Raw genomic sequence first — 25,943 nt, forward strand, 5'->3', positions numbered from 1 at the left:
CCCGAGGACTGCAGCGCCCGCCAAAAGACGGAAGCCAGAAGATGACACATCGATGGCGCAATCTATAATCTCCGAAGAAATTCTTTCTCCCTCTTGGAGAATCTTCAAAGCCTCTGGTCTGGATGATTCGGGAATAAGATTGATCAAAGATGAAATGTCCGACCACATTTGGCGATCGTAGCGGCCCAAGATCGCCAAAGAATTGACGGCGCGTACCGTTGCCGCCGCCATAGTGGAAAATGTTTTCCCTATACCATCCAGTCTCCGACCTTCGCGATCTGGAGGTGCCGACACAGGCGATGAAGGATTTCTGGATCGGCGTTGGGCTGCCTGAGTGATGATAGAATCAGGCTTCGTTTGCGAAGTCAGACAGGCAGGAGAATTTGGAGGAGCCTTGTATTTGTCGATCCTAGGAAGGATGGCTGGAATCGAGTTAGGGGTCTGCATTATTTTAAGGCCCTCTTGCCATATGAAATCAATTATTGGAATGCAGCGGACCTGCTTTTGAGGTTGGTCCTTAAAGTCATATAAAAAACAATCTTCCTCTCTAGTCATCATAGGGAGGTGAAATCTTGTAGCTGCTCTCTCCATGAGCAAATGGAAACCACCAATGTCCGCTGGGGGAGAATCCAAAGGAGCGGGATCAGCGGGAGAAGGTGTTTGGATCTGATAGTTGTCTCAGTCAGAAAGGAGGGAAGCATCGTCCAGCTCACCCTCCTCCTTGTCAGCTTCATCATCCTGGTCCTCGACAACATCCTCAAGCGTGAAAAGAGGAACCCCAAGAGATTGTTCACGCGTCACTGGCGTCGGTGTGACTACTGGTTCCGTATGAAACACAGATTGTTGAGGTGTCTGTGGTGTTGGAGTGGTATGCCCAGATCGTGGAAAACGGCGATTATAATCATCAAGCATATACTGCAAATTGGAAATCAGGCTTAAAGGCAATTGTGCCATGGAAGGTTGCGGACCCGGATGCGTGTCATAAGACGAGAGATCCTCTTGTCGCAAATCCTCCTCATCATCATCATCAGTGTCCTGACATTTAATCAAGAGCTCGGAAGGACTGCGAGCAGGCCGAAATCTGTCATCCTCATTCATCATTGTCAGATGAAAACAGCAGCTCAGGAGGTTGCCCAGGTGGTTTGAGTGGCATGAGGGTCTCCAGAGAAGATTGTCGACGTTGGAGTAGAGAGGTTGATGTGTCCAATGGTATTAAAGCCAGATTTGGAGCTGTAGCCGTCGTTGCTGAAATTCGCCGTTGGGCTACCGCCGTCGTCGACGAAGCCGCCGCCACCGTCGACGAAGCCGCCGCCGACGAAGCCGCCGCCGAAGCCACCGCCGTCGACGAAGCCACCGCCGTCGACGAAGCCGCCGCCGTCGACAAAGCCGCCGCCGCCGTCGACGAAGCCACCTTCGACGAAGCCACCTTCGACGACAAAGCCGCCGCCGCCGTCGACGAAGCCACCTTCGACGAAGCCACCTTCGACGACAAAGCCGCCGCCGCCGTCGACGAAGCCACCTTCGACGAAGCCACCTTCGACGACAAAGCCGCCGCCGCCGTCGACGAAGCCACCTTCGACGAAGCCACCTTCGACGACAAAGCCGCCGCCGCCGTCGACGAAGCCACCTTCGACGAAGCCACCTTCGACGAAGCCGCCGCCGACGAAGCCACCTTCGACGAAGCCACCTTCGACGAAGCCACCTTCGACGAAGCCACCTTCGACGACAAAGCCGCCGCCGAAGCCACCTTCGACGACAAAGCCACCTTCGACGACGAAGCCACCTTCGACGACGAAGCCACCTTCGACGACGAAGCCACCTTCGACGACGAAGCCACCTTCGACGACGAAGCCACCTTCGACGACGAAGCCACCTTCGACGACGAAGCCACCTTCGACGACGAAGCCACCTTCGACGACGAAGCCACCTTCGACGACGAAGCCACCTTCGACGACGAAGCCACCTTCGACGACGAAGCCACCTTCGACGACGAAGCCACCTTCGACGACGAAGCCACCTTCGACGACGAAGCCACCTTCGACGACGAAGCCACCTTCGACGACGAAGCCACCTTCGACGACGAAGCCACCTTCGACGACGAAGCCACCTTCGACGACGAAGCCACCTTCGACGACGAAGCCACCTGTCGACGATGTCTGCTTTTTCTTATGCTTGATACTAGTCGACGATGAAGTTAAAGGCAACGTCGACGAGATGGGTCTCACCTTCACAGATACCAGCGTCGACGGTGAAGACGCCGACGACATGATCATAGCCGTCTTCAGAGACCTAGATGCCGAGGTCGTCGATGTAGGTGCGACGACGGCAGCTCTCGTCGACGGAGGAAGGCTTGATGAACTCGTCGACGAGAGGCAGTTTTTGAGGTAGAAACTGCGCAGCTGGAGTCTTAGACGCCTGAGAATCAGATCTCGGGGGCGTCAGGGAAACAGAGAGACTCCTGTGGGGGGAAATCATCCCTCTTGAAGTTGAAGGTTCTCCATGCTGTTTCTTCACCATTTTTGGACGAGGAGAAACTTTGAGAGTCAGAAGACCTCTTAAAAGAGGGAGCAGTTTGGATAGAAGACACACACTCGCTCGTTTCGGAATCAGGATCTGAGGAAGGACGGTTCAGGGTGCCCCTAAATACTACATTTAGGGGCGTTACAGGTAGGTAAAGGGCAGGAACCAATGGGTCCCTTCCCTGGGGTGGGTACACTCCCTATCCTGCCACTCTCCTGTGGGAGGCGGGCAGTAGCCTAGTCCTGATTGGGCAGGGCTCCCCATCTTCAAGATGGCGAGAGCTGGAGATGTGCTTCACTTCGCCTCCCCCACCTGAGGGGTGGGGTTGGTAGAGGCTGGCACACCCCCTTTCCTCCATTGGGGTTTCCCGCCAGTCTTCCCGCCAGAGTGGGGGTCAGAACTGGTGGGGGTCAGAACTGGTGGGGGTCAGTTGCAGAGTACAGTAAGTGGCCTGGAGAAACTCACAAAGGCGGCATGCCTTTGAAGCTTCCCCTGCCATCCTGGGGGAGGATACCTAGCACCTCGCCCAGGATGTGCATTGTTGCAGGCTCAGGAGAGCGGATGGCTCTCTACCCAGGGGTCCAGCAACATGTCTGCTGTGTGGCAGCCTCTCAGACAGGACGTGGATTGTAGGTTAGGTTCAGGGGGCAAAGTTGCCCTCTGTCGTACATCTTACATTGAATCCCACACTGGAATCAGTGCGGGTTTAATGTGCTGAGAAGTTTGATACCAAACTTCAGTCTTCAGTGTAGCCATCATGGTGCTGTGGAGTTAGTGTTGACGACCTCCCAGCACCATATACTCTTAATGGCAGCACTGCACTTAGTGCCCAGGAATGGACCTGGGTACTGTAGGGGCACAGGGCTCATGCACCTGTACCCACACCACTGGCATAGGACACCCAGCTAGACGGGTGCCAGGTATGCCAGGGCAGTGTATGTTGTGGGCATGGCACACAGGGATGTCTCTTACAGATATATTGTTACACAAGTAGAAACTTGTGCATCTGAGAGAGACACGTTAGTGATAGATTCCTTACCTTAGAATAGATACCCCAGCAATACCAACCCCGGCGGTGGGTCTGCGAATAGATTACACCAGAAAGTCACACAGAACAGAACGACCTAAGAAGCAGTCTCTCCGGACCGTCAAGGCAGTAATGCTTGGTAAAAGTGTGCAGAGAGGCCCATGTAGCTGCCTGACAAATGTCCTGCATGAGCACACCACGTCCCAAGGCAGTAGTGGCTGCCGTCGCCCTGGTAGAATGGGCACGCAGCCCCACAGGAGGCTCCTTCTTAGCCAACGAGTAACAGGCCTTGATGCAGAAAACGACCCACCAAGAGATGGTCCGCTTGTGCACAGCCCCACCTCTTTTGGCGCCCACGTAGCCAACAAAGAGCTGGGCATCCACCCCAAACTGTTGGGTGTGCTGCAGGTAGAACGAGCGCGCACGTTTTGGTTCCAGACGGTGGAGCCTCTCTTCCTCAGGAGGCGGAAAGAAGGTGGGCAAAGTGATGGTCTGCCCGATGAGGAAGGGCTTGACAACCTTTGGCAAGAAAGAAGGACGGGTCCGTAAAACCACCTTGTCCGGATGAACAGAAAGGAAAGGAGGTTTGGAAGAAAGAGCCTGGAGCTCACTCACTCGTCTGGCAGAGGTGATAGCTACCAGGAAAGCAGTTTTGAGAGTGAGAAGACGTAAAGGATAGGTATGAAGGGGCTCGAAGGGAGCGCACAGATATGTCAAGACAAGGTTTAAGTCCCACTGAGGCATTATGAACGGCACGGGAGGAAACGGTTAACAACCGGGGACTTAAAAAGAGAAGGCTGATCTGGAAGTCGTAAAAAGGCGGAGATGGCCGAAAGATAACCTTTGATAGTGCCCAGAGCAGAGCCCTGCTGGGCCAAAGAAAGAAGTAACAGAATGACGTCGGAAAGAGGGGCAAGAAAGGGGATCCACAGCCCTAGTTGTGCGCCATGCCACAAACTTGTTCCACCGGCAGGCGTATACCGATTTAGTGGAGGGACGCCTGGCAGCCAGAATGACATCACAGACTTCAGGAGAAAGATCAAAAGTTGTCAACTGTCGCCACTCAAACTCCATGCATGGAGGTGGAGGCTGGACAGGTTCGGGTGGAGGACAGTCCCCTGCTGCTGCGACAGAAGGTCCTCCCGAAGAGGCAGTTGGATAGGGGATTCGGTCGCCATGCTGAGTAGCTCGGGATGCCAGTATCTTCGTGCCCAATCAGGAGTCACAAGGATGACTTGGGCCCGGTCGCACCGAATCTTCTTCAGCACTCTGGGCAGAAGTTGTAAAGGCGTACAATAGACCGCAACTCCACTCGCGACGAAAAGAGTCGCCTAGCGAGTGCCGCCTTGGAAATTCAAATGCGCAGAACTGAAGAAATTGCGCGTTCTCTTCGGTGACTAAAAGATCTAACCAAGGCTCTCCCCACTGCTGAAAGAGACCTCGCACCACTTCAGAGTGAAGACGCCATTCGTGATCCATCAAGCACCGGCGGCTGAGTTTGTCCGCCCTGGCGTTCAGAGAACCTGCCAGGTGTTGAACCATCAAGGTGATGCCTTGATGTTCCAGCCATGTCCAGAGACGCAGAGCCTCCCGACATAGGGTCCAGGATCCCACCCTGCCCTGTTTGTTGCAATACCACATGGCGGTGGTGTTGTCCGTGAACACCTGCACCAAACTTCCCGGGACAGAGGGAAGGAATGCCTTCAGTGCAATTCGGATCGCCCGAATCTCCAACAGATTGATATGGAGCGGGACTCCACCGGAGACCAGAGGCCTCTGTTTTCCGCCTCTCCCAAGTGGCCTCCCCATCCCAGGAGGGATGCATCCATCACCACTGTGTGCTCCGGTTGGGGAAGGGAGAGGGATCTGCCATTGACCCAATCGCGATTCGTGAAGCACCACTGCAACTGCTGTGCAGTGCCCTCCGAGATCTGGACATGATCAGACAGGTTGCCCTGATGCTGCGCCCACTGGAACTTCAGGTCCCTCTGCAGAGCCCACATATGCCATCTGGCATGCGTCACCAGCAGGATGCAGGAGGCCAGCAGGCCCAGAAGCTGGAGGGTCATCCTGACTGAAACCTGGGACAGAGGCTGAAAGATCGAAATCATAGCCTGAATATCCCAGACTCGCTGCTTGGGAGAATAAACCCGAAACAGTGTCGAATCCAGAACCACTCCGATGAAGGGGAGATTCTGCGAGGGACTCGGGTGCGACTTCGGCACGTTGATGGAGAACCCCAGCAAATGCAGGTGGTTGGCCGTAGTTTGGAGGTGGTTGACGACTGCCTGGGGCGAGCCCGCCTTCAAGAACCAGTCGTCGAGGTAGGGAAAGACTGACACCCCGGACCTGCGCAGATGAGCTGCGACCACCCCCATCACTTTCGTGAACACCCGAGGGGCGCTTATCAGGCCGAAGAGCACGGCAAACTGAAAATGCTCCGGGCCTACAGTGAAACGCAGGTAACGCCGGTGGGCCGGCAGGACGGGGAGGTGAAAATGTGTCCTGCAAGTCCAAAGGCTACCATCCAGTCCCCAGGGTCGAGGGCAGCCAAGACCTGAGCCAGAGTCAGCATTTTGAACTTCTTCCGGAGGAAGAGACTGACGTGCTAGAGGTCCAAAATGGGGCGCCGGCCCCCTTTGTCCTTCTTGGGGACGAGAAAGTAGTGGGAACAACAACCACTCCCTACTTACGGCCCAGGAACGCACTCGATGGCCCCCTTGGCCAAGAGAGCCGTGACTTCCTGCTGGAGAAGTACGAAGTGATTCCCCCCCACATGCGTTGGCACCGAGGTGGCATGGCTGGAGGGAAGGACTGAAAGGAAAGGGAGTAACCCCTGCGGATGATCTGCAACATCCACTTGTCCGATGTGATATTGCGCCAGTGGGGGAGGTGGTGGCGGATCCTGCCACCCACCAGCGTGGGGTGCTCCACAAAGCTCAGATTAGGAAGGTTTGGAGGCAGAAGCAGCGGGGGTGGAGGTGGACTGACCACCACGCCGATTACCAGAGCCGCCCCTGCGGAAACCGTGCCCGCGCAGAGGCTGGTTCTGCACAGGCATTCTGCAGGAACGTGCCTGGGCGCCTCTGCCTTGGCCACGAAAGGAACGAAAACCAAGAGTGGCGGGGCTTTTGGCAGAAAGACCCAAGGACTTGTTCACACCCCCCCCCCCCCCCCCCACACCATGCGGCACTGGGGGCGGAGCCGAGGGTGGCGCTGGGGCCGGAGCCGGCAGCGCTAAACCTTGTGGCGCTGAGGCTGAATACAACGGCGCAGGATCCTGTGGTGACAAAGCTGGATCCGCTGGCAGTGCCAGCGGCCCCACAGGATCCGGACACGGGATCGCGGGGCCCGAAGGCGCGCCGGCGGGAGCCAGAGGCCTAAAGAGGTGGTCCATGGTAGCAAGAAATTCTTGAACCTGTTCGGAAGTCGCCGACGGACCCGGGTAAGGTGGATAGGGCGTAGGACTCCCAGGCTCCAAAGGAGCCGCAGGGGCAGAACCCCTGTCCCCCTCATCCGCAGAGGACCGACGGGGGGGACGTCGGAGAGCGAACTTGTTTCTTCGACCTTTGTGTCGTCTCTTACCTGAATCAGAGGGCAAAGACTTGGAGTCCGAGGAGCTACGACTGCGGCCCTGCGAGCGTTTCCGGGAACATGACCTGAAACGAGTGCCGGACCTCCAGCAGATTTCGGCGCCGCTCCCGCATGGCCTTCGGGCCATGGTCCGACAGTCCCGGCAAGACCGGGAGTCGTGGTCAGTCTCCAGGCAGTAGAGGCAAACATCGTGGGGGGTCCGCCACCGACATATTGCAACGGCAGGCCCCACAAGACTTAAATCCAGGCATCCCTACGTGCACCAAGGAGAAAGGGAGACAGAAAGTCTCAAAAAGGGTAGTCAAAAAATGACTAAGGTACGTGCTCTAACCGGATCTGCGCTTGCTGGCGCAGAAAAAGAAAGAACTGACGTCAGCACGCATGGGTGGCGCCTAAGTAGTCTCCGTGACGTCATCTTGGCGCTTACGACGCCAGCGACTGGCGCATAGCTGCACACCACCTACTGACTGGCAGGGGTACTGCTTGCAAAACTTTCCGGATCCAGTCTGACGCCTGGGGATATTCTAAGGTAAGGAATCTATCACTAACATGTCTCTTTCAGATATGGGAGTGATTTACTAGGGAATGTAGCCTGCACACAATGCAATATCAGCATAGATCACTCATGGTTTCTGCTACACTGTTCGTTCAATCAGATATAAAACACTGTATGGAAAGAAAACCTATACTTTTTTTATTCTTTATAGTCTGAAGAATCTACTGGTAAGAAAAAGCCAGTTCTCCCTTGTCTTGACTGACTGGGAGAATGCACTGAAATTGACAAAACTACGTTCGACTTTCTCTGGCCAGAAATGGCTGAGACCTCCCCACCCTAAGAGCAGTCGGTGGGAAGTAGGCCCTGGATGGAATGGAGTTTCTACATTTCAACTCAGTAGGAACTAAAGACTATCCAAACGACTGTTTGTGAATTAAGGTCCTTCCTCCAAAGGATTTTTTTTTTTTTTAAATAAAAGGTAAATATTCCTGCAGAACTTTACATTAGAAAAAAGTGACATGCCTCTTATGGAAAACCAAAGACATCTTTTGCAAAGGGGAAAGCTTCCACACTGCGAACATTTTGGTTTCTAACACTGCAAGACAAAACTTGGAAGTCTATTCATATATTACCAAACACTATTGTCTGGACTGTGATGGAACTCAACGTGGGCGAGAATTCCTTCCATGCCTCATTTCATTTCTGCCTTCTGGCGATTCACCCAGTACACTATTCTAACACTTGACTAGGGATGGGCTTGTGACTGGTGGAGAAGGAAACACATTTATCTTAAGATTTATACAAGAAATCCTTAAAATTGCCACTTCAGTTAAGGTCTGAATGCAGACACCAAACTTGAGGAACGTGGTGATTAGAGCACGAGAAAGGAATAAAAAGCACTAATGAAGAGAAGAGTTTTGAAATGAAGAGTAATTAGAGATGCAATACAGGCTAATAATAAAGGCATAAAAAGCAACAACTATTGCAATAATTTTGACTACAAGTAGAACCAGACAAAGATTGGGATTCAAGAATACATGTGGAATAATTAATTTCAAAACACAAAAAAATTCAAACCTAAAAAGAGAAATGGACAATCTAAATCCGAATAGGTTGTGGCCACGATTAGCGTTTATTAAAAGTTGCATAACTTGTCTGTGTCAGATGCAAGAGATTAATAAGGAAACCTGAAAATATAAAGTCCTGAACAGGTTCGATTTTAAGGACTAGAATTTATCAGAATCAATGATTTAATTTAAGTGCCTCAATTTTATTTACTTATTCTTAGATAACTGCACCATAAGTGTGAAAGGTGTTATTAGAAGCACTCACGTAGCTGGAGCACATGTACTTAGTAATATGCCAGCTTTAATCCTAGTGTATGAAAGCAGAGCACACAGTCAACTCTGAATTTACCTTTTAACCCTGGAGTAATTTACAATATTACGCAACTAAACAGAATGCATAGTTTTTGCACTAGATTTAGTGACATGCTCTATAAGTACCCATGTAAAATATTCTAATGTCTATTGTGGTAAACTTCTTATCAGTCATGATTTAAATTGTAACACATTAAATTGTCCCAAGTGGAAATTGTAACTAGCGTAATATGACCAGTGTAAATCAAATTACTGAGGAACAGAAATCTAGAAACAGGGTCCTGGCTGTGCCAGTATGATGCTGATACATTAGTAAACCTGACTTGTTGTTTCTAAGACTTCAAATAGGATACATTGAGTGATAGGATATGGCTAATCACCTTTATAAGCTTGTGGTGATACAACATAGAAAGAAAGGAAAGGTTACACACCTGTAGTCCTAGCTCTGCATCATAGGTTACTTCATTGGAATAATCAACGTCGACTAATTCCCCGGGCAACAAGCAGGGAATTATTCAACGTTTATAATTATCAATGAAGATACTACAATGCAGAACATTCTTTCAACTGTGATGCTTGATATTCAGACACTCTTACCCAGCATAGCGTTCACGCTATTACAGGTGACACTGATGACATCACAGGACAGTATTTTAAACAGAAGACTGAGCAGATAAAGAATTGGTTTGTGACCAATTTGAGTTGTGGGGTTCATAGAGCCTGGGTATGCCATGTGCTCCTCACACAGTATTCTTAGCATAGCCTGTTGTCAATACCTGAATGTACTGCAGACACCTTATGGCCGGTCCCCACAACATACAAGGAAGGGACAACAGAAGCATGTTGCATTCTACATATCGTGTACTGTTGATATGGGTGGAAAGGAGCACAGTTTGATCATCTTCATGAGCAATGCAGGAGGGCGGCGCTTTTTAGCTCATTTAGAAGCATCTTCATTTGTTAAGGTTTGTCTTCCATATTTGCTACTACGTAGTTATGGCTGAGACAGCATCCATTCGAAAGTCTTGTATTAAATGAAATTTCCAGTAATATGCTCACAGAAAATTCTACCAAAATGATGCCAGAAATATTACACCACTGCTATAAAATATACTTGCCATTTTAGATTCTTCCGTTCCGGGTTGACCTGAGCCTCATTATGGAACGCTCTCAATTTAGCAACAAGGTCTGTGGAATCCTGGGCAGCATTTACTGCTAAGGTTTTTGGAATAACAAGTAGAGATCTTGCAAACTCTGCAATTGCAAGCTGTTCACGTGATCCCTGATGGAAGAGAAATATTGGCAGACATTACACATTGTTTCATAACTAGACTAAGATTTGGTTTAACTGTTTCAGGGACGAACCAATCATTTAAGTAGTTCGCAATACTGCTCTCCATTGATTGCGGACTCTGCCAGTACTCACCACAGAAGCTTGCCTCAACCGCGATTTTTTTTTTTTAACCCGAGCAATTTTTTTTTCATCTAAGCAAAGGCTAGAATTTGCCAACATCTAATTATTTACACGATTCAGCATTTGCCCACCTTCACAAGGAATATAGGAAAGAGAAACTTGTTTTGTTTTTTTCCAATTCTGTAACACCATTTATACAACACATTGCCAGATCAATCAGTTTTAACTGAAAACGTCTAGCCATGCCTAGAGAGATGATTGTCAAACTTACGTTTCGGGACTTGACCGGACTTTTATCATGCAGCAGTATACTACCCCACTCAGCCCATTTTGTGGGGAATATTAAAACTTGCCGTTCATGTGGTGTATGCTTGTTTTCTCCCTGACCCCCTCCCCTCACTGCTACTTGGAAAACAGACTGTCACTACCCCCATTATGAATGAAGATGTACCCATTAGATTCCATTCTGCAAGAGACTAAACTAGACTAAACTAGACTAAACTGACAGGTACCTCCGAGCCAGTTTAAAAAAAAGGAATATGCTACTTACCAGTATGCATCTGTTCTTGGCATGTAGAGCTGCAGAGTTGTACACTTAGCATAGGTCGCCATCTGGTGTTGGGCCCGGATGTTTGCAGTTTGTTTTTCTTCTTGGACCGTCTTTGGAAGTCACGAGTTTGGTGACTCCTCCTTCGGTCCGTACTGCGCATGGGCTTCGGCTCCATCCTCAGATTGTTTTTCGCCAACAGGGAAATGATGGAGCGTAGTAATAACAGTGAGAAACCCATGTGTGTTGTATCTAAATAAGATGGACTGGAACGGATACAGGTAGCCGGGGAGGCGGGTGGGCGTGTACAACTCTGCAGCTCTACATGCCAAGAACAGATGCATACTGGTAAGTAGCATATTCCGTTCGAGGCATATGAGCTGCAGATTGTACACTTAGCATAGATTATATAGCAGTACCCAACCTTAGCGGCGACCACCGGTATCCGTTGCAGCTGTTTGAAAGAGTGTTTTTAGTACAGCCTGGCCCACCCTAGCTTGCTGCTGGGAATGCACATCTACACAGTAGTGTTTTGTGAATGTGTGCGGTGTAGACCATGTGGCTGCCTTGCATATGTCATCTAAGGGTATATTCCCTAGAAAAGCCATAGAAGCCCCTAACTTTCTTGTAGAGTGGGCTTTAGGGGGGAACAGATAATGTTCTCTTTGCCTTCTGATAGCAAATTTGTATGCATTTTACAATCCACCTAGCTATCCCTGATTTTGAGATGGGGTTGCCTTTATGTGGTGGAGAAAAGGAGACGAACAACTGTTTGGTCTTCCTGAAGGGTTGCGTTCTTTGTATGTAATATAGCAACGCTCTTTTCACATCTAGTGTGTGTAAGGCCCTTTCCGCAACAGATTGGGGTTGCGAAAAGAAGACAGGTAATTCCACTGATTGATTGAGGTGGAAGGGGGTAATGACTTTGGGCAGGAACTTCGGATTAGTTCGAAGTATGACCTTGCTGTGATGCATTTGTATGTAAGGTTCCTGTATGGTGAACGCTTGTATTTCACCAACCCTTCTAAGGGAAGTGATAGCTACAAGGAAAGCTGTTTTCCAGGTGAGAAATTGTAGCTCACATTTGTGCATTGGTTCGAAGGGCGGACCCATTAGTCGTGTAAGGACCAAATTTAGATTCCATACAGGGGAGGGTGGTGCCCTGGGAGGAATTACTCGTTTGAGGCCTTCCATGAAGGCTTTAATAGCGGGCACTCTGAAGAGTGACAAATGCTGTCTGTTTTGTAGATAGGCAGCGATCGCTGCTAGGTGTAGGCGTATGGATGAATACGCCAGGTTACACCTGTGAAGATGGAGCAGATAGCATATGATGTGTTGTATGGATGCATCTAGAGGGTTGATTGTATTGTTACGGCAGTACATTACAAATCTTTTCCACTTTGCGGCATAGCATGCTCTAGTGGTAGGACGTCTGGCTTCCATGATGATGTTCGTGCAATCAGGGGGAAGGTTAAGGTACCCGAATTCTAAGATTTCAGGAGCCAGATCGCCAGGTTGAGCTGAGCTGGGTCCGGGTGCCTGATTTCTCCATGGTTCTGGGTTAGGAGGCATGGGGAAAGGTGCAGTTTTTGATGTGGTACCACTGATAGTTGTAGTAGCGTGGTGTACCACGGCTGTCTGGCCCACGTCGGAGCTACCAGAATGAGTGTGAGGGAGTGCTGTTGTAGTTTCCTGACCACTAATGGAATTAGTGGGAGAGGTGGAAAGGCGTATGCAAATCTGCCTGACCAGTTCATCCATATCGCATTGCCCTTGGACAATGGGTGTGGGTATCTGGCGGCGAAGCTTGGGCATTTTTTGTTTTCGTGGGTGGCGAAGAGGTCTATTTGAGGATGCCCCCACTGTCGGAAGAATGGGTGAAGAACTTGTGGATGCAGTTCCCATTCGTGTAGTTGTTGAGTCTGTCTGCTGAGCAGATCTGCTATGGTGTTTTGTACGCCTGGAACATGTTGTGCCAGGAGAAAAATGTTTTGGGGAATTGCCCATCTCCATATGCTCTGGGCTAAGCGGGAGAGCTGGGGAGAGTGTGTCCCCCCCTGTTTCTGTATATAATACATCGCAGTCATGTTGTCTGTGCGAATGAGGACTGCTTTGCCTGAAATCTGCTTTTGGAAAGATTTTAGGGCTAGAAAGATCGCCAAAAGCTCCAGATGGTTGATGTGGAGCGTTTTTTGCTGTGGCGTCCATAGACCTTGCATTGTGAGGTGTAAGAGGTGCGCTCCCCAGCCGGAGAGCGATGCGTCCGCTGTTAGAGTCACTTGGGGAACCGGGTCCAGGAACGGCCGTCCCTTGGAAAGGTTTGTGGTGTTCCACCACTGCAGAGAGTGATGTGTGCGGCCGTCCACCAACACCAGATCCGTCAGCTGACCCTGGGCCTGGTTCCACTGTTGTGCTAGGCACTCCTGAAGTGGACGCATGTGGAGTCTTGCATGGGGCACTATGAAAATGCAAGATGCCATCATTCCTATGAGCTTCATAAACACTCTTGCTGGTAGAGAGTGTTGAGGAAGGAATATTTTGCGTAAGGCTAGAATGCTTGTGATTCTGGCTGAGTTTGGATAGGCAATACCTTTTGAGGTGTCTATGGTGGCCCCGAGATATTGCTTTGTGTGAGATGGTATGAGGTGGGACTTTTGGTAGTTCACCGTGAAGCCTAGCTGATGAAGCAGTTGGATGGTGCTGTTTGTATGTTGCACGCATTGGTGGTAGGACGCGGCTTTTATGAGCCAGTCGTCTAAGTAAGGGAAGACGTGAACATGTTGACGTCTGAGGTGTGCTGCTACTACTGCTAGGCATTTGGTAAACACCCGTGGTGCAGTGGTGACCCCGAAGGGGAGAACCTTGAATTGGTAATGTTGCCCGTCCACCACGAAGCTGAGGTATTTTCTGTGAGAGGGGTGTATTGGAATGTGAAAGTACGCGTCTTTCAGATCCAGTGTTGTGAGAAAGTCTCCCTGGCAGAGGAGTGGGAGGACTTGTTGTAAGGTGACCATGTGAAAGTGGTCTGAATGTATGTAGGCATTTAGAGGCCGGAGATCCAGAATGGGTCTGAGGGTCTCGTCTTTCTTTGGGATTAAGAAATATAGGGAGTAGACCCCTAGATTTCGTTGATTGTCGGGTACCTGCTCTATGGCGTGTTTCTGGAGGAGCGAGAGTACCTCTTGTTTGAGCAGTGTGGAATGCTCTTGGGACATTGGACGGTGCCTTGGTGGGATATTGGGTGGGGTAGATGTTAGCTCGAGGCAGTACCCTGACCGAATGATTTGGGTCACCCATTTGTCCGATGTTATGGACTCCCATACGTGGATAAAATCTTGTAGTCTGCCCCCGACCGGAGTGGAATGGTCTGGGGGGAGCGAAGGGGAGTCATTGTGCGGGTGGGGTGGCAGAACGGGTATTGTTGGTTTTGCCCCTGCCCTTATTGTTGTTGCCTCTGTAACCACCTCTTTGGTTGCCCTTTGAAAAGGTATTTTGAGGAGGGGATTTGTAGGAGGTAGAGGCATTATCGGTGGAGGAGCCTCTACCTGTGCCACGAAAGGACGAGCGTCGAAAGGAACGCTTAGAGGCTTGGGTCTGGAGCGCTCCCATAGACTTCGCTGTGTCTGTATCTTTCTTCATTTTTTCGAGCGCTTCGTCTACCTTTGGGCCAAAGAGTGTTTGCTGGTCAAAGGTGTGATTAAGTATTGATGTCTGGACCTCAGGCTTGAACCCTGATATCCTGAGCCAGGCATGGCGTCGAAGCAGGACACTGGTGTTTATGGCTGTAGAAGCAGTGTCTGCTGCATCGAGGGCACACTTAATGGAGGTGTTTGTGATTAGTTTGCCCTCCTGTATCAGGTCATGAGCTTGGCGTTTGTATTTCTCTGGAAGGTGCTGCATAAGAGCCTCTAATTCATCATAGTGTGCTCTATCATATCGCGCAAGCAGTGCTTGTGTATTTGCAATGCGCCACATGTTTGCAGCCTGGTAGGCGGTGCGTTTACCAGACGCGTCCAGAAGTTTAGATTCCTTGTCTGGTGGTGGGGCATCTCCTGAGGATTGGGAGTTAGCCCGCTTTCTAGCTGTGGAGACAACTAGGGAATCTAGAGGAGCAGGGCCCTTGATGTATGCAGGGTCTGTGGGTGCCGCCTTGTACTTCTTCTCTATTCTAGGGTTTAGTACTCTGGCTCTGACAGGGTCTTTGAATACCTCTGTAGCGTGCTTGGTGACACCCTTAAGCATGGGTAAAATAGCAGTGGAACGATCTTGTAAATCAAATGTATCCAGTAGGAAGTCTTCTTCCACTGGTTCCGTGTGCATGTCCACCCCATGGTAGTGTGCTGCTCTCTGCACTAAATGGTGAAACCCTAAAGAGTCCTCTGGAGGAGACGGCCTTGATGGGTATAGGTCGTCTTGAGGTACATTGGGTACATCAGGGTTATTATAATCCTCCCATGGATCTGGGGTCCCTGGTGGAGTGGGATCCATTGGGGCGTCCCCTGGGTCATTGTCCGGGTCCCCGTCATCCGGGTCTGGGGATGGGGCCGGATCGTAGTGAGGTTAAGGTGGAGGGGGTGGTGGTGGGAGGGGGGGTGGCAGTGGGGAGGGTACTCTAAGGGGAGAAGTAGCTGAGTCCCTCTTTTTGGGTGGAGGAGGAGGAGCCGGAGCCTCAAGGCGACGCTTCTTAGTAATCACAGTCAAAAGGCCAGTCTTTGGATCTCTGGACAAAGTCTTTTGTAAAGGGTCTGGTGTAAACAGAGCCAATGGCGCCGAGTCGTCTGTCGGCACCGGCGATTTCGGAACCGGAGGTTTCGATGTTCTGTGTACGCCCTGCTTTTTGGAGGTCTCCGTGTGTTTCGGCGTCGAATGCTGTTTCGGCGCCGGAGCGTCGGTGCCGACCGATTTCTGTTTGTGTTTGGTCGGCGCCGAGTGTCCAGGCTTCGGCACCGGTGGTTTCGGAGTCGAGCTGGATTTTGCAGGCTTCGGTGCCGAGTGGTGTTTATCGGCACCGGGCGTCGGCTGGCTCGATCCCGAGCTGCCGTGAGACTTTGAGTGCTTCGACACCGGGCCCGAAGGTGGGGTGATCGAGGCTTTGGTTTTGGTTTTGCCCAGGCCGGCAGGCGAGGGAGTAACCGGAGTCTCTTTGGTTTTCGGTGCGGGGCTGGGAGGGGGCATTGTACTCACGGCCCGCTGTCCTGGTGTTACGTCCTCCAGGTCGGAGTCGTCGGCCTCGGAAGCGCTGACGATGTCTTCTCCCAGTTCGGTGTGTGTCTGCCCCGAAGCTTCGGCGTCGTCTCCGAAGATGTCCGGTGGAACTGTCGAGGATGAGTGCGCCATGGTGCGTCGAGCCTTTCGATCTCGGATCGTTTTCTTCGATCGAAAAGACTTGCAGGCGGGGCAGTCTCGAGCCTCGTGTTCCGGAGAGAGGCAAAGGTTACACACCTGATGGAGGTCGGTGTGGGGAAATTTAGACCCACATTTTGGGCACTTTTTAAACGGAGTCCTTTCCATCGGCCGGGACCGGAGTCGCGGAGGGCCCGAAGGCCGGTGTCGATGTACGGGATGGAAAAAGTGCCGCTTCGAGAGATGAAGATGATGAAGGAACTCGAAGAATCGAGGATTTTCCGTCGAGGCTGGAACCGTAGAAGTTCGAAGCCGGAGTACGAAGGATCACATCCGAGCCCGATGGCGGAAAAAAACAATCTGAGGATGGAGCCGAAGCCCATGCGCAGTACGGACCGAAGGAGGAGTCACCAAACTCGTGACTTCCAAAGACGGTCCAAGAAGAAAAACAAACTGCAAACATCCGGGCCCAACACCAGATGGCGACCTATGCTAAGTGTACAATCTGCAGCTCATATGCCTCGAACAATTAGTTTATGAATTTTCAAATAATACAACACACAATGCCATCAAAGCCAATTTCAACATCACAGCTAATGAACAAGTTACTTACCTTCGGTAACGATGTATCTGTAAGAAACATTAGTTAGATTCCTCACCTTAGAATATCCCCAGGTGTCAGACTGGATCCGGAAGATTTTGTCGTCAGCAATAACCCTTGCGCGTCGCTAGGCGTCGTCTGCGGCTCCGCGTCAGTCGTCGGCGCCGTGCGCCGGAATGACGTCGGAGTACTTAGACTCTGCCCTCGCACGCTGACATCAGTTCTTGTACATAGCCTTCCGCGCCAGGAACGCAGAGCCATGCAAGATACCGACACTGGTGGCAAAAAATTCTAGGGCCCTGAAAGGGATAGCCTTAACCCTAGATGTCGGTTCGCAGAACGGGGAGGCTGGGTGGGTCGGTGAGGAATCTAACTAACTAATGTTTCTTACAGATACATGGCTACCGAAGGTAAGTAACTTGTTCATCTGAAAGAAACACGTTAGTTAGATTCCTCACCTTCGAATAGATACCCAAGCAATACCAACCCCGGTGGTGGGTCTGCGAATCAAGATCACACCAGAAAGTCCTGGAGGACAGAACGGCCAAAGAAGCCATCCCTCCGGACTTGGCTGTCTAGGCAATAATGCCTGGCAAACGTGTGCAGCGAAGCCCACGTTGCCGCCTGACTGATGTCCTGCAAAGGGACCCCCGTCCCAAAGCAGTAGTAGCCGCTGTGGCCCGAGTAGAATGGGCGCGCAGCCCAACAGGCGGTTCCTTTTTTGCCAAGGAATAACAGATTTTTATACACAAAACGACCCACCGTGAGATGGTCCGTTTGTGTACAGCTTTTCCCTTCTTTGCACCCACGTAGCCAACGAAAAGCTGGTCGTCCACTCGGAACGGTTTTGTGCGGTCCAAATAAAAGGAGAGCGCACGTTTTGGGTCCAGACGGTGGAGCCGCTCTTCCTCTTTGGAAGGATGCGGAGGCGGAAAGAAGGTGGGCAAGGTGACAGATTGCCCAAGATGAAAGGGGGTCAACACTTTCAGAAGAAAGGAAGGACGAGGCCGAAGGACAACCTTGTCCGGATGAACAGATAGAAAAGGAGGCTTGGACGATAGAGCCTGGAGCTCACTCACCCGTCTAGCCGAGGTGATGGCTACCAGGAAAGCAGTCTTAATAGTCAGAAGACGAAGAGGACAATTGTGAAGAGGCTCAAAGGGAGCGCACATCAGAAATGTTAAGACAAGATTCAAGTCCCAATGAGGCATTACGAAAGGGACAGGAGGGAACGTGTGAGTAATGCCTTTAAGAAAGCGTGACACTACAGGGGACTTGAAAAGAGAAGGCTGATCAGGAAGCCGTAAGAAGGCAGAGATGGCAGCAAGATAACCTTTCAAGGTGCCCAGGGCAGAGCCCTGCCGGGCCAAAGAAAGAAGAAAGAGAAGAACCTCAGAAAGAGGGGCGGAAAGGGGATCCACAGCCTTTGCTGTTCACCATGCCACAAATTTGTTCCACCGGCAGACGTATACCGTCTTTGTGGAGGGACGCCTGGCTGCCAGAATGATATCACAGACTACAGGAGGCAAGTCAAATGGCATCAACTGCCGCCGCTCAATCTCCACGCATGGAGGTGGAGGCTGGACAGGTTCGGGTGGAGGACCGTCCCCTGCTGCTACGACAGAAGATCCTCCCGAAGGGGCAGACGTATCGGAGGATCGGTCAACATACTGAGTAGCTCGGGATACCAGTACCTTCGTGCCCAATCTGGAGCCACCAAGATTACTTGGGCCCGGTCGCGCTTGATCTTCAGCACTCTGGGCAGAAGTGGTATAGGCGGAAAGGCGTACAACAGACCGCAACTCCACTCGCGATGAAAAGCGTCGCCGAGCGAGTGCCGCCTTGGAAATTCCAACGCGCAGAACTGCTGACATTGCGTGTTCGTCGGTGGCGAATAGATCTAACCAAGGCTCTCCCCACTGCTGAAAGAGACCTTGCGCCACCTCGGAGTTCAGACGCCATTCGTGATCCATCATGCACAGGCGGCTGAGTTCGTCCGCTCTGGCGTTCAGAGAGCCCGCCAGATCTTGAACCACCAGGGTGATGCCCTGGTGTTCCAGCCATGTCCAGAGGTGCAGAGCCTCCTGACACAGGGTCCACGACCCCACCCCGCCCTGTTTGTTGCAATACCACATGGCGGTGGTGTTGTCCGTGAACACCTGCACAACACCTCCCCGGACAGAGGGAAGGAAGGCTTTCAGTGCAAGTCGGATCGCTCTCAGCTCCAACAAGTTGATGTGGAGGAGAGACTCCGCCGGAGACCAGAGGCCTCTGATCTCCGCCTCTCCCATATGGCCACCCCATCCCAGGAGGGACGCATCCGTCACTACAACATGCTCCGGTAGGGGTAGGGAGAGGCTCTTGCCCGTGACCCAATCGCGGTCCGTGAGCTACCACTGCAACTGCTGTGCAGTGTCCTCCGAGATCAAGACATGGTCGGACAGGTTGCCGTGATGCTGGGCCCACTGAAACTTCAGGTCCCACTGCAGAGCCCGCATGCGCCGCCTGGCTGTGGAAATGTAGCTCGTAACTGAACATTATCTGCGCCATCTTGTCTCTCCCCAGCGCCACACACATAAAAACGCACGGCAGCCATTTTAGGCACCCTGGTCTCTCTCCCCGCTCATTGCCGACCGCCAGCGCGTCCCTCTGGCGCTGCGAACACCCCCCCGCGCGCCGGCCACCCCCGCTCTCTCATACATGGGCCATAAACCCTCTCCTTCTGCGCGACCCTGCCATGGAACCACATCCCACGCCTGACCGACACCTTCTTTTCATCCCATACATGGTCATACATCCCTTTGATAACCCCCTTCCTCTGCGCCCGATTGTCCGAACCGATCCCTGGCCATCACCTAGCCCTGCGGATGCAGTTTATTGCCCCAACTGTAAGGGAAACACCCCACATCAAAGGGATTACAGTAGATCAAGGCCCCCCCACCCCCTGAGACCCTGCCAGTCGCACTCACCCCCCCCGGGAATTGGCGGAATGTCCAGCTGTGTGATAGCCATCTCCTACTGTGGGTGGGGTGGGGACTTCCACTGTAGATATGTGTGGGAACGAGCTTGAAGTGGGGATTCCACGGATGTCTTTCCGTACACCAAAGGCTCAACAAGAATGTGTAACATGTAATAAAGCAATAAACCTGTGTATAAGAGGCCAGGCCTCAGAGATGTGGTTAGAGCACCTCGTGACGATACCTTGCTGTCTGATCTGATGTGTTGTGCTCCGACGGAATAAAACTTTGTTTCCTGCCTTCCAGTCTCCGGCGCCTGCCTCTTTTGTTGGTTAATTATCGAATGGTATAAGAGGCGATTACCGCCGGGCAATACTTGAAGGTTATCAACTAAAGGTGCCGCTACCATTTAACATGGCGTGATGCACTAGTAGGATGCAGGAGGCCATCAGCCCCAGAAGCCGCAACACTAGCCTGACCAAAACCCAGGATAGAGGCCGAAAGATGGGAATCAGGGCCTGGATATCCCGGACCCGCTGTTCCGGTGGATAGACCCGGAACTGCGCCGAATCGGGAACCGCTCCGATGAAAAGGAGCTTCTGAGAGGGGCTCAGGTGTGACTTCGGCACGTTGATGGAAAACCCCAGCAAATGCAGGAGATCCGCCGTAGTCTGGAGGTGGGAGACGACTGCCTGGGGCGAGCCCGCCTTCAACAACCAGTCGTCTAGATAGGGGAAGACTGGAACCCCTGATCTGCACAGATGAGCTGCGACCACCGCCATCACTTTCGTGAACACCCGAGGGGCACTGGTAAGGCCGAAGGGGAGCACGGTGAACTGAAAGTGCTCCTGACCCACCGTGAACCGCAGGTAACGCCGGTGGGCCGGCAGGACGGGGATGTGGAAATATGCGTCCTGCAAGTCCAACGCTACCATCCAGTCTCCAGGGTCGAGGGCAGCTAGAACCGGAGCCAAAGTGAGCATCTTGAACCGTTCCTTCCGGAGGAAGGCGTTGACGCTCCTGAGGTCCAAGATAGGGCGTAGGCCCCCTTTGCCCTTCTTGGGAACCGGAAAGTAGTGGGAATAACAACCACGACCTACTTCTGGGCTCGGAACGCGCTCGACAGCCCCCTTGGCCAAGAGGGCCGAAACTTCCTCGTGGAGAAGATTCAAATGATCCCCCGAGATACGGTGGTGCTGCAGTGGCATGGCTGGAGGGGTCGTCTCGAAGGGGAGGGAGTAGCCCCTTCGGACGATTTGCAGCACCCACCTGTCCGACGTGATGGAACGCCAGTGGAGCAGGTGATGGCGAACTCTGCCGCCCACTGGCGTGGAATGGGCCTGAAAGCTCGGACTAGAAAGGCTTTGAGGCGGATGCTGCCGGGGTGGATGTGGACTGACCACGTCATCCTCCGGTACCGCCTCGGCGGAAACCACGTCCGCGACCGCGTGCAGGCTGGTTCTGCGGCCGGTGGCTAGGCGGACGTGAGGAGGTGCCCCTTCCTTGGCCACGAAAGGAGCGAAAAGCGGAAGTTTGCGGCCGCGCGGCCGAGAGGCCCAAGGACGTGGCCGTAGCCCGGGAGTCCTTAAAGCGAGCCAGTGCACTGTCCGCTTTGTCGCCAAAAAGGCGAGCGCCATCAAAAGGCATGTCCATGAGGGTGCTCTGGACATCCCCTGAAAAAGACGTGGACCGCAGCCAGGCGTGACGTCTTAAGCGCCACCGTGGTAGAAATTGCCCTACCCAGCGAGTCCGTAGTGTCGAGTCCACATCGGATTGCATGGCGAGCTGCATCTCTCCCATCGGCCAGGGCCGAGGAAAGCCGTGCCCGGGCCTCCTCCGGGCACAGTAGCAGCACGTCCTCCACCGCATCCCACAGAGAGTGGGAATAACGGTCCAAGAGACCGGCGGTGTTCAAAGACCGCAGGCCCAAACTGAGCGAAGAGAACAGCTCCTTACCAAACTGTTCCAGTCTCTTGGAATCCCGGTCCGGAGGAGCGGACGGGAAGGAGGATTGAGAGGTAGAGGCCTGGATAACCAGACTCTCGGGGGTGGGGTGTTGGGACAGGAAACTGGGGTCGCCCGGAGCAGGGCGGTGGCGCCTGGCAACGTTCCTATCCACAGGAGGGACTGTGGAGGGCTTGGACCAGGTGCCCTGCAGAACGTCAGTGAGGACCTCATTGAATGGCAGCAGAGGCTCAGTGGAGCATGCGGCAGACTGAAGCACCTCAGTGAGGATGTTAGTCCTCACAGCCACGGCAGGCAGCTCAAGCCCAAGGGCTTCGGCCGCCTTACGCAGCACCACAGAAAAAGCTGCACCCTCCTCCGAAGCCACATTCGGAGAAGAGATGAATCCAGTGTCCGGTGAGGTATCCAAACCACTGGCCTCCCCCAGTTCATCTGCCCAGTCCTGTGCAAGTTGGCTCTGAAGGGCCATAGGGTCATCAGACCCCTCCCAGACGCCCCCGTCATCCGATTCCTGGTAAACAGGAGGAATGATCGGAGCCGGTCGATAGACAATATGTGTCTCTAGCGGCGTCGGGACCGGACAGGGGCTGAACCAAGGATCGACGTCGACCGGAGCCGGCGTCGGGGGTGGTATCTGGGTCGGAGGCGTAACGAGGTCGGCCGGTGTCGACGGGGGCCCAGGCTCGGGCCCCTCGGGGTCCTGCGGCGTCGGGCCGGAGCCTCCAACGGCACCGGAGCCGCCGGCATGCGAGGTCGCCCAGTCGAGTCCGCGGGGACCAAAGGCGCGCCAGCGGGCGTCGACGGCGGGGCCAGGCTTCTCATGGCCGAGAGGAAGGCACTGACCTCCGCCGGCGTCGCGTCAGTCCCAGGGACCGTCGGGTATGGGGACTTGCGCGGAACCTGCTAAGCCGCGGGGGTGGAACCACCCGGACCCTCGCCCAAGTTGCGCGGCTGCGAAGGGAGTCCTAAGAGCGGTGTCACTTCTTGGAGTGCCTCGACTTAACCGAAGACTTCGAGCCAGACGAGTGACTATGTCGAGTGTGGCTCCGCAACCGATCCTTGGACCTCCTCCTGGACTGGGATCGATAGCGACGCGGAGCCGAGTGGCGAAGCTCGAGAAGCTTGCGGGACCGCTCCCGCCTAGCTTTTGAGGTCAGGGCCATACAATCGGAGCACGACGCCGCGTCGTGGTCGAGGCCCAAGCAGTACAGGCACCGGCGGTGATGATCGGTCACCGACATCAGTCGGTGACAGTCTTCGCAGGCATTGAAACCAGGCATCCTACCGGCACCAGTCGAGAAGTGACCAAAAAGAGTCAAAAAAAGTTAGTCAAAAATTGACTAAAGGGGTAGCTCTCCCGGATCTGCGCTTACTGGCGCGGAAAAAAGAAGAACTGACGTCAGCGCGCGAGGGCGGCGATAAGTACTCCGACGTCATTCCGGCGTACGACGCCGACGACGGACGCGGAGCCGCAGACGACGCCTAGCGACGCGCAAGGGGTATTGCTGACGAAAAATCTTCCGGATCCAGTCTGACGCCTGGGGATATTCTAAGGTGAGGAATCTAACTAACGTGTTTCTTTCAGATTGTTTGCATAGTCACAGTTGAAGAATGAAGCAATACAAATTACGATCACATAGCTTCTATAGTATTAACATATACAGTCCTTTAAGGTTAATCTTGGAGCGTGAGCAGATCGGCTGGGAAAGGGCTTCAAATATCTTTTGGTCAAGACTCTGCATAATATTCAAACTGGGCATGGCAATATGAATGTCATGCAACCAATATTGTTGTTCGAGGTACCTCATCTTGCCCCAGTGTCCTCTTAGCAGGGAGCAGCGCCACTGCCACCAGCTTACTATTAATTGGTAGCAGAGATTTAACCAGACCTAATAAACACATGAAGGGTCTCTACTACTTCCTCCAATATTATATCCGTGAGGGTATGTGTCACTTGTTCCCAATAGTGAAGTATTAAAGGAAGCCTCCATGCTAAGTATATAAAGTTTGCAGTCGGTGCACCACATCTGACAGTTTCCACCTTCTCAAAGCCCAAAATTGCATAACTGAGCTGGAGTGTACTACATTTGATGTAAATATTTAAAATGTAGAATTCTAAGATTGCAATTGGAGGTGTGCTTGCCTGTTAATGTACAGCAAAAGCCCCAGTCTAATCTTAGTTGTGGCTCAAGGACTGTGTGCCATTTTTCAAGTAACCCCATAGGGACCAGGCACCCATCTGTGACGTGTTGCACAATTTTGTTATTAGGTTCTTGCGTGTGACACTTGAGTAATATTTGTAACACTCCTAGAGTCTGTGGCACTTACGGGAACTGTGGGTAGAGTTTAAGGAAAGCTGCGTGAAGTCTAGTATATATAAAAGTCAGCATTGGGGACGATCGGCTATTCTGTTGCATTTCTGCAAGGGATATAAATTTCCCTTCAGGATCGACATCACCCAGTTTTCAGACCGGCGTACCCAGTAGACATCCAGTTCTTTTTGACAGATATATAGAGTTGAACTAAAGAAACCGTGATTGCTGGCATTTATCCCCACGGCTGAAAAACAAAGTTGAAGAGCTTCTGCCTCCCCAATTCTGATATGAATCTATCTTCCTGAAGCAACTGGCTCCGAAACGCAATTTTCAGTACAATGTATTCTTGGATAGAAAGCACCCAAGGGTTTAGAATGCTACAATGTAGTTTTAGCATAGAATTTGAAGTGGAGTGGAAATTCTGGAAATATTTGGCCCGGCTGGCTGTTCAGAGTTTTTTTTTTTTTTTTTTTTTAACATTTCAGGTTAATTCTGTGCACCTTTTTAAAGATCTGTGGATTAAGTGTTATGGGATTCACCGCACGCAGCTTGTAATTATTCTAATGTTTGCAAATATTAACAAAGAGCCTGCAATGCAGAAATCAATTAACACGATCACTTCCAGAGGCACTGCACATGGGGCATGTAAGAAGTCAGATTCATTGTCTTCAACTTGGAAATGTGTTTCAAACCAAGAAATGAACATGCAAAGATGGAGTTTGCACTGCACATTTAATGTCCTCCCTCCACAGTACCTCGGAGGTGCTCCTGAAAAAGTGGAGACTGTACTATATGTCCATCAAACGTACTGCATTATTTGAAGGAGTCAACATTTTTTTAAACATCAAATGTTCTAAAGGTTTTCAACAGGATCAGTCATGAATCACTCAAGTTGTGACTGCTGAAATTACCTATACTATAAGGTTATGTGACGTTACAACGCATGCCATTACCCCGCATGCCATTGTAATGCCAAACTTTACCCCGACTTGCTGTCGGGGAAGCGCTGTAAGTTAGAATAGATTAATTTTCCTTTCCAACTCCAGTGTGTGCAACAGTAGGGAAGAGGTTGGAGTTAAATCCAACACCTCCCCACTGCTACACACCTTTTCCGGTGCAACGGCATGCGTGGTAAATGCAAGCGTAGTAATAGTTGCGGTGTAAAGGCTGTTTCCCGTGCTATAACTATGAAACCGTCTGCATTCCTGCAGGGACACGAGATCAGGCTGCTCAGCTAAAAAGCATTTAGCACATATTAACCGAGAAGGGATTTTCGTTTGCATTTTAATACAGCTTCCACCAATGTCAGCAGTGGTTTGCCTGGAATGCTATAATTTTCTGAAAAATAGACCTTTTGTAATAAGAACCGTCTATTGTGGGCCACAATGCAAACACATCTGATTGAAAACTCACAGGACCTACTTAATCCTAACTGTAGCAGGTGGCCAGTGCCAAAAATGTTTGAGTTAAGTGAATGTGTTTTATTATGGGCGGTGTTAATAGGTTTTCAGACGTCTTTTAGAAGCAAACTAGTCACATGCTTTACAATAAACGGTATTTTTCACAAAGCTCATTTTTTCTGACCTGAATTTTCGAGGTGCTTAGTAGTACATTTTGAACAGAATGGAGAATGACGATGGTCAAAGGATACAACTATGGAGTGGAACTATTGGTCATGTGTGACTGTTCTAACTACATTAGTTTGACACTTAAAACTACAGAATAACCAATGAAAGGTTACTCATTTCGAAATAGCAAAGGCAACCAATGGCAAGACAGCCTTTG

At 51.7% G+C, this 25,943-nt stretch overlaps 1 protein-coding gene across 1 annotated transcript in view; it reads right to left on the minus strand.

The window, feature by feature from the left end:
* Positions 1-25,943, minus strand: part of TCP1 (t-complex 1) — a 126,909-nt gene that overhangs the window by 12,197 nt on the left and 88,769 nt on the right. Inside the window, exon 11 of the mRNA XM_085611649.1 lies at positions 10,135-10,298. Within this exon, the coding sequence (XP_085467775.1) occupies positions 10,135-10,298 (164 nt within the window). The remainder of the gene's footprint in view (positions 1-10,134; positions 10,299-25,943) is intronic.

This window comes from Triturus cristatus, chromosome 6 (genome assembly GCF_964204655.1).
Source record: "Triturus cristatus chromosome 6, aTriCri1.1, whole genome shotgun sequence".
NCBI lineage: Eukaryota > Metazoa > Chordata > Amphibia > Caudata > Salamandridae > Triturus > Triturus cristatus.